This window comes from Bison bison, unplaced genomic scaffold (genome assembly GCF_000754665.1).
Source record: "Bison bison bison isolate TAMUID 2011002044 unplaced genomic scaffold, Bison_UMD1.0 scf7180017864061, whole genome shotgun sequence".
In the NCBI taxonomy this organism is placed as follows: Eukaryota; Metazoa; Chordata; class Mammalia; order Artiodactyla; family Bovidae; genus Bison; species Bison bison.
Window position 1 is genome coordinate 6,150,594 of NW_011494633.1, and position 8,918 is coordinate 6,159,511.

At 57.9% G+C, this 8,918-nt stretch overlaps 1 protein-coding gene across 1 annotated transcript in view; it reads right to left on the reverse strand.

The window, feature by feature from the left end:
- The window catches only part of ITPK1 (inositol-tetrakisphosphate 1-kinase), a gene marked incomplete at its 5' end in the record, with an annotated part of 161,923 nt that overhangs the window by 60,518 nt on the left and 92,487 nt on the right, over positions 1 to 8,918 (reverse strand). The window contains one exon of the mRNA XM_010836263.1: positions 3,312 to 3,437. Within this exon, the coding sequence (XP_010834565.1) occupies positions 3,312 to 3,437 (126 nt within the window). The remainder of the gene's footprint in view (positions 1 to 3,311; positions 3,438 to 8,918) is intronic.

Here is an 8,918-nt window from a genome sequence, read left to right on the forward strand (position 1 = left end):
TGAGACAGTTTCTAGCCAGGGCCCTCGGGGACCAGCTCGGGGTGTCTCCTAGCTCATCACTCAGGGGGCCACAAAGGCAGTTCCTGGCTTGCCCAGACCTCTCCTCCGGGCTGGGAGGGCAGGGTGGGAGTGTGGATGGGCTCAGCAAGTAGTAGTGTGCCGCTGCAGAGACAGTGGTCCTTGAGTCCACACTGGGGGTCTGGGGGCCATTAAGGACTTAACGCCCTCCCAGCTAATGGAGATGAGTAGAAAAGGTGACAGTCCAAACCCAAACCTCTTTCCCGCAAGCTCATTCAGGGAAAACCCCAGGAAGCTCTACCTGGCCGAGTCGCCTGCCCCGAGGAAGATGATCGCTCGCCATAATGCTTCTATCCATTCTGGGAGGGCAGCAGCAGAACCATGCCCCACGCGACACCTGACAGCCAGCCCTGGATGCTGCAGTGAGTCGGTTCTCGCTGCTCCCCTGAGGCAGCCGCTCTGGATGCCAGGAGACCCCTGAGCACTGGGACCAGGACCTTCATACCACCCTAACCCCACTCGTCCATGTGGATGCGGCCCCCAAGGGACCTCTGCCCAGGTCGGTTCACTGATACCTGAATCTCGGGGCAGGGCCTCGGTGGCACCAGGCTGCCGGCTCCACAAGAACCTTGGCACAGAAAAACAACTGAATCATCCCCATGATTCTCCAAGCCAAGCCCTCTTGAGGCCACTATTTTTTTTTAAAGGAGGGGGATGGCAGGCAGCAGCTTGGGAGCTGGTTTCTATGGCAACCAGCTTCAGTGATCTGTATAAACCCCAGACCCCCAATCCCCAACCTGTCCTCAAGAACAGTCAGAAAAAAAAAGCATAACCTCTCAGCTCTGAGAATTCCTTTCAATCCCTGGGCCCTGGAGGCTTAGTAGGAGCATCCCACGAGCAGAATGCTCTAGAGTTGTCCAGAAACATCTCAGAAACGTATCTATCTTGACCCATGCAGCCCCAGGCCACTTCCCCAGGGACCTGAGCTGTGCCTTTGGAGGAGGCCCTTTGAGCTGCGCCCCTTCTGAGCCACATCACCTTTCTCTGTTTTCTTACGACAAAATGCAGAAAGGCCAGTGTTGCAAACCCCAGCCCCAGGGCCCTGCTTCCCGGCCTCTGAAGTCTGAACATTCCTCTGCCTCTACTGGCCCTGGGCCCCTCCCCCCATGCCTCCTCATTCAGGTCCCGAGAATAAACATTAAAACAGGCGTCTGAAAACAACGGCATAGTCAAGGTCAAGTCTGTCAGCCTACGGCTCGGCTCTGAACTTGAACCTCGTATCTCGTGCAGGGTGGGATGACCAGCCTCGTATCTCGTGCAGGGTGGGATGCCCAGGGCAGCGCCAATAGCACCGGGCCCTGTGGCGCTGAGCGGCCTCACCTGGCACCTCTCAGCCCTCCTCTCCACCAGCCCCTGCCCGTCTCCTCTCCTCTCGGGGCCTGCATGATGCGCGGCCTGTCACCCTTCTCCCCAAAGGACTGTTCTCTTCACAAAAGAGGAAACGTCCTGGCCTTATCAGATATCCGCTTCATGCTCAAGCACAGATGGCAGTGAAAACTTATCCCAGAGATACCCAGGCTGGAAGGTTATCCTGAGGTCACCCCAGCCATCTGAGGGCAGCTGTTCTGTGTACCCTGGGTGAGACAGACTCCCGAGACCAGCTGAGACCCCCCGGGACACACAGCTGGTGGCTGAAACCCTTGAAGCTGCAAGTCCCCACATCCCCCACGATGTGATCGCTCCAGAACAGGAACTCGGGGCACCCAGTTCCCCTTTACTGTTCAGCACCACCTGCCCTGGGCTGTGGGCTGTGTGTCTGCTTGTGGGGAGCAGGGGATGGGAGGTCCCCCAGGGCTGGTCGTTCTGTAACCCCCCAGGGCAATGGGCTGGGCTGGGGGCTGCAGTCCTTCATCTAAGAAAGTAATGATGGTGGTGGAGCTGCTGGAAGAACTCAGCAAACATCAGACCCGTCTATGTACTCAGGCGCTTACTGCTCACAGCAACCTTCTCATAGCATCCTAAGAAGCAGCAACCCCATTTCACAGAAGAGGAGACGAAGGCTCAAGGTCACATGCTCACCCTGGCCTTGACCTTCCAATCAAGCACTCACTGGGACCCAAGCACTGTGTGAAGCACTCTCACACGCATCGTGTTGTTCACTGCTCAGAACACCACTGTACAAATACGAAAACTGAGGCTTCGGAGGAGCCCAAATACCTTTCTCCATGGCCCCCAGCCCTTTGGGAGAAGGGTAGGGGAGTGGATCATGTCAGGCTGCTGGCCAAAGTCACTGCAGGGCACCACCTACGAACAGCACGCCTCTGCAGGTGCATGCGGGAGGGGAGGGGACACCAGCGGGGCCACACACAGGCCCCTGGGGCTCATGGGAGGCTGACATGGTCAGTCAAGGAGGGAGCGAGGCTGGCTGAGGTCACCAACCCGGGACACAAGGGCAAAAGAAACTGCTGTCAGCAGGAGGGCTGCTGTGTGGCGATGAGATTCCCCTTTGTCCTGATAAGGAAGGACAGAATGTCACCCCTCCAGTCATCACGCTCTGAAAAGTGCTGGTTCGAGCATCCCTCCCACTGGGAAGGCCCTGGATCTCAAGTGCATTTTTCACTGATAACATGACCTTGTTTTTCATGACCCCAAGCCGCTTTCCTGAGGAATGAATCACGCTCTTGTCCACAACAGAGAAAACACAGGGCAAGTCGGTGGGGGCGACGGCAGCAGCGCTCAAGGCGGCGAGCAGGTCACTGTGGGGTCAGGGCCCAGGACACTGGGGAACAGGGGGAAGGGAGGAGGGAAGAGCCAGGGAGACTTGATCGGAGCTCAGAGATGCGCCTGCGGGTTCAAAGCCCTGAGCACGCAGAGGGTCTTCTCCACTGGGGCAGGATTCAGGGGCCCAAGGGCGGCCGTTGCAGCTCAAACACCCTCGGGGAGTCCTTTTCTTCAAGGGTGGCAAGAGGGTTCCCACCTCTATGCCAACAGAGCACCTGCATCTGTGGCTATGTGTGCACGGAGGAGGCAAGGGCATGATTGGACTGGGCAGCGCCCTGATCAGTAAATCATATCTCTAAAGGTAGACGGCAGACGGGGGTGGCGACAAGCGGGCCCATCTTACCTCCAAAGACAGAGACCCTGGCAGGGAAGGGCCCGACCACATGCCCACGTCTTGGCAGAGGCAGAGCCGTATCTACGGTAACCCAGCAGGACAGCTCCACAGCTTCAGAGAGGCACAGAGCCATTCCCAGCCACCACTCCCCACCACCCTGACCCCCTCCCCCACGCACCTGGAACCTGTGCACCAGCTCCAGGGCCTGGCTGTCATTCTGATCAGCTTCGAGGATGACATCGGTCAGCTTGTGGATGATGACGTCCAGGGGGCCCTGCTCCTCGATCGGCCGGCTCAGGTTCAGCTGCGAGAGGGAGACACAGACAGAGAAAGAACAACTTGAGCTCGGAGCCCGCGGCCTCGTCTATCCCATCCTCTCTGCACGTCCCCAGGGCATGGAGCGCGAGGAGGGCCGGCACTCGCAGGACAGGACTGGACAGGACTCGCTGAGGCCCTGGAACTCCTCCAGGGCAGGCCCCGTGTTTGTGCTTCTGTCCCCGAGTGCCAGGCTGCCTGGGACATAAAAGATACACAGGTGGAGTCGGGGTGACCAAGGAGCTACGGGTTAAGCGAGAGTCACTGTGAGAGCATTTACTGGCCATGCTGCAGCTGCCCCCACCACCTGGGGCCTCTCGGGTGGGGACACCAGGTTTCAGTAAGGTCAAGTCCAATGACTGAAGTCACAAGGCCAGACCTGAACTGAGATCCAAGTAGACATTCTCCCCACGAAACTACCCACGGTCTCGGCAAAGCTGTGATCTGTGTGAATCTAAGAGCCACCGCTCTGTGAGGCTGGCCACTGGCACTTCACACTGGGATCAGGGCTGGCCTTTGATGACAAAGAGAGGGATGCAGGGCCACCTGGAGTCCCCGAGTCCCCGGCTCACCCTGCTCCACTGGGGAACGTGTTTATTTTTTCAAGAGCATGGGGTTTGGAAGATCGGGTCCTGGGGGAGCCAGAGCTGCTGGCTGACAGCCGGCATCCCAGACCCCCAAGGCGGGAGCACCTACCAACAGCCGGGGCCACCTGACAATGCGCTTCCTGGCCGCCAGATGTCTACCGCCTGGCACGCGGCCGCCACCACCTGCAGGGCTGTGCTCTTGGAGGCGGCGGTGCCAGCTGATCACCTGGCTGACCCCTCGAGTGGCCTCAGTGGAGGCCAGAGAAGGCCACCAGCCCCACCCTGCCCTCCGTCCCACTCCCCCAGTGGGGCTCCCTCCAGGATTCCAGGCTGTTTGTTTCAAAGTCATTAGGGAGGAGATCATGATGACAGCTCCAGGGAGGCTGGGTGCTAAAAACCTATGTCCATTTGTTACTTTTTATTTTCCAGCCACACAGTGAGAGGCAATTCCACACATGACAGAGGAAAACACAGACTTCTGAAACCTGCCAAGGACTTCACAGGGAGAAAGCAGAGCCAGAACTGAAGCTGGGCCAGCCACCCAGCCCCCAGCCCGAGTCCCGTGCCCGCGCTGTGCCCCAGAGCCACGACCGCCTGGGTGCCTTGCCCTCTGGCTGCTGGCCACGTCTGGCCCTTTGGAGGCACCAGGAGAAGATGGGAGAGAGGATGGGACAGGAGTCCGGGTGCTTGTCCCCACCATCCTCACGGCCCCAACATCTCCCTTGAGCAGGGCGGCCCCTCTCCCAAGACCACCACTGTCTCTAGGCTCTTCCCTCCCCTCGTTCCCTTGGGCCTGGGGTGGTGACACCCCACCACTTTGGGGCGCCTCACCACCTCCTGCTGGCTCCTTTGACCCCGCCCATGCTATGTCATCTTCCTGATTTAAACTCTTTTTCCATTAAAGCTTCAGAATGCACCAGGTCTTTCCTGTTGATAGCCTTAACTCCTCTTTTTTATTGTCTTCCAGGAAAGATGTTAAGGGATTTTCCCTATTAAAAAAAAAAAAATTTCATGGACTTCACAAAAGGAAAATACTGAAGAACACTGATCCCTCGATGTTCTAGCCTGTGTACAAAACAAAACAGCAAAAATCAGACCAGCTGAGCAGCTGCCCGTCTTCCAAGACTCCTAGATGGGGAAGGGATGTGGTACTTGTCCTCACAGGAGGGCCAGGAGCTAGAGGTGACAGCTATACCTTCACAGACCAGGACCCCAAGAGCCGAGGAGAAAAAATGACTGGGTAAGGCCTCATGGTTGGGAAATGACCCAGTGGGACCTGGACAAACAGCAACACAGATGGGCTTAGCCTGCAGCCAAGCTGCCCATGTCCTGGGGCCTGTGCCAAAGCCTAGCAGAGTCCCAGGGCCTCAGTTTCTCCTTCGATAAAAACAGGAAATGCCAAGGATCTTTCCAGTTCTGTCCATACATTCATTATTAATTTCCATCCAATGCTACTTCCCAAGAAGAAAAAAAAAACAAAAACAGGATTGGAAGGAAGGCAGAGCAGCCAGTGGCAAGTGGGAACATGGGCAAGGAACAGCTCATTCTCAGAGCTGCCCATCTGCCCTGTAACCAGCGGCTCCACTGTGACAGGCACCGAAGCAAGAGGCCAACATTTGCAGACTGAGACGGCTACGGGCGGAAGAGCCTGGGTCACGTGGGAGGCTGGGCAGGGCGCCCCAAGCCTCAGAAACCCCATCCCAGAGAGAATGTTTCCTGTGCAGCAAGAAGGGACAGAAGCCAGCCCCTGAGAGGACTCTAGGGTCCCCACACCTCTGGGGAAGGAGGTGGGCAGGAGAGGCCCCGGGCTCATGCTCGCCCGGCATCACCCAAGGTCTGTAGACCTGACAACTGTGGGCTGTTTGCAAAATAAGCTCCCTGCGTTCCCGGCCACTCTGCTGAAGGTAAACAGCTGAGTTTTGGAAGCTGGCCACTGTCCTTTGTGTATTTTCCAAGAGTTTTTGTGCCAGTGAAACCCTTTCACGAGAGCTGCGGCTCTGGACACACGTCAGGCCTGGCTAGTCCCCGCTCCGCATCCTCGCTGGGGCCCGAGCAGAGCTGTCCGTGGCTCCAAAAGGCCCTCCTGTACCAGCCTTCCTCAGAGGACCGGAGGAGCCGCGGAAGCCCTGAGGGGGTCTACCCCAAGGAGCCGGAGCCTTGGCAGCCTTGAGGGGGTCTACCCTAAGGAGCCGGAGCCTTGGCAGCCTTGAGGGGGTCTACCCTAAGGAACCGGAGCCTTGGCAGCCCTGAGGGGGTCTACCCCAAGGAGCCGGAGCCTTGGCAGTCCTGAGGGGGTCTACCCCAAGGAGCCAGCAGTCCCTCCCCACTGGCTGGGAAGGGGGAGAAGGTCTCCCGGGGCTGCACCCTCAGATCCTAGGGGAGCCAAAACTGCTGTTGGTCAGCAGGCCCCAGGCACCCGTGGGAGAGAACCTAGGACCCTGCAGAGGAGGGGACCCTCAGAGGGGACTGGGGGTGCCACAAAAGAGGGGACCCCTCACAGAGGGAGGGTGTCCCAGAAGAGGGGCCCTTGGGTGGGGGGTGCTGCAGAGAATGGAATCCTGGGACCAGCGGGGTCGGGGGGTGGGGGGAGGCACCTCAGAAGCTTCCTTTCCCAGATGGGGCGGGACTGGGGGCCAGGGCGGAAGTAAACTCACTTCAAGTGTGTCATTCGCTTTTTCTGACCACACTCTGCTCACAGAAAAGGAAACTCTCCCAGGGGACCTGTCCTCCTCCTCAGAGAGGGTCCGACTGGGCCCCCTCAGCCAGTCACGGGGTGTCCGGACGGAAGGGCCCCCCTGTAGTGGCTGCAGGCGCCACGTTTCCAAGTCACGCCACCCTGAGAGGCCGGCGCTGGATGGTGCTCTGCGAGCGCTCGGGATTCGGAGAAAACAAGGGCCCACTGTTTCCTCAGTGACGAAGGCGCTGAGGCAGGCGAGGGTGGAGGGAGGCCCAGGAGGAGATGGGACAGAGGCCCGCAGACCCCAGAGGCCCAACAGCCACCTCTGACCTTGGGAACAAGCAACCCCGTCGTGATCCAAGGGGAGCTGGGCGCTTGCCTCCCGCCCACCAGCTGGCTGAGGAGGACAGGATGCAACGGTGGGCACCTGGACACCCCTCCTGGCTCAGCTGCCTCTGTGCCTCGGTTTCCCCTTTCATAAAATGAGAATGTCATAACTGTGACTTCCAGGACTGGTCTGTGAGTTAGAACATTCCATTTACAGATGTGGCACCTAAGCCCTCTAGAAAACTTCTGCTTCAGCTTGATCACTCGTTAACTTGACAAGTATTTTCTGGGCCCCTCCTGTGCACTAGGCACAGATGTCCCCTGCCCTCTCATCGCAGGGCCTCAGGGGGACTGTTCACCCTGGACACAGCCCCAGCTGCCCCAGACCTGCACGGGGCGGTGCTCCCCTGCCACAGTGAGTCCTCTGCCTGGAGTGCCCACCCACAACCTGTAGCCTCTGGTCCACACACGAGCTCTTACTAGTCTCCCAAGTCCCAGGATAGAAGTTCGATCCTTTTCCAGACTTCTGAACTCCTCGTTTCCCAAACAAGAAGGCTTAATGGCTCCTTCATCTCACCAGTGTCCCCGAAATGCTATGCACATCCCTCCAAGATAGCACCCTAACTTCCAGGCACGAAGTAGTTTCTTTAACCTTTTGTCCCTTCCACAAGATCCTGAGATTCCCCAACGACCAGGGCTGCAACCTGGCCTCTCCAGGACCTAGAACCAGGCCCCAAGCAAGAACTAGGCTGTTGCTGTTGTTCAGTCACTAAAGTTATGTCCAAGTCTTTGAGACTGCATGGACTGTAGCCTGCCAGGCTCCTCTGTCCATGGGATTTCCCAGGCAAGAATAATGGAGTGGGTTGCCATTTCCTCCTTCAGGGGACCTTCCTGACCCGGGGATTGAGCCCGGGTCTCCTGTGCTGGCAGGTGGATTCTTTACCAGTGTGCCACCTAGGAAGCCTAAGAGCTCAGCAGACATCTGCTAAGCGCACTGGCAGCTTCAAAGAACAGAGTGAACAACACAGACCCAGAAGGGACCTTCCACGGAGCAGGGTGACTCTTTTCTGTGAAGGGGGCTGAAATGGCCTCCCAGAGGAGGAGGTGTCCAGACCAAGCCACAGAAGGGAGAGGGAAGAATGGGACCTCCAGAGATGGGCAGGGGAAGGAAGGTTTAATCCAAGTAGAGGGGCACCTGCAAAGATGCAGGACGCACCATCTGCATTAAACCCTCTCCTTTATCTATCAGTTCCAAACGCCTCAGGTGCCCTAAGCTACCACCTCTGCAGAAAGAGCTTCTCCCACAGCACTGACCACTGACTGGCACCTTGCGGGGGGTGGCCCATCACCGCCCCCCCCCTCATGCTTCATCTGTGGGCTGGAAGCAGAGGAGCCTGTAGAAGATTCCAATGCCTAGGGGACCAGGATTCAGCTGTGGTATAATCAATGAGCAAATCTTGAGTGCATTAACCCACTAAGAGTTTGGGGCTGTCTGTGAGCCTACCCGAAGGCAGTCCCCACAGGAGAGATCATGGATGGTGGAAGGGTGGGGGTAGAGGGATGCCAAGATGAGACAAGAGGCAGAGGGTTCCAGCTTTCTGGAAGAGGGTTCTCTGGGCTGTACTTCCAGCTCTTCCTTTGCTCCCAAACTCCCACACGCGCTTCCCTGATGTGATCAACAACCAGCTAGATGTGAAAGAAGCATGTGCATCGGAAGGCTGGGGACTCGGAAAAACTGGCTCCGATCCCCCACCCCATGCTGGGGGCCACTCATTCTCTCTGGCTGCAACATGCAAGGTATGCTAGCAGAGACCTGGGCTGCTGAGAAAAACCTACGCTTCTCTGAATGGCCAGACAGGCTGCAATGGCCCTCTCTACT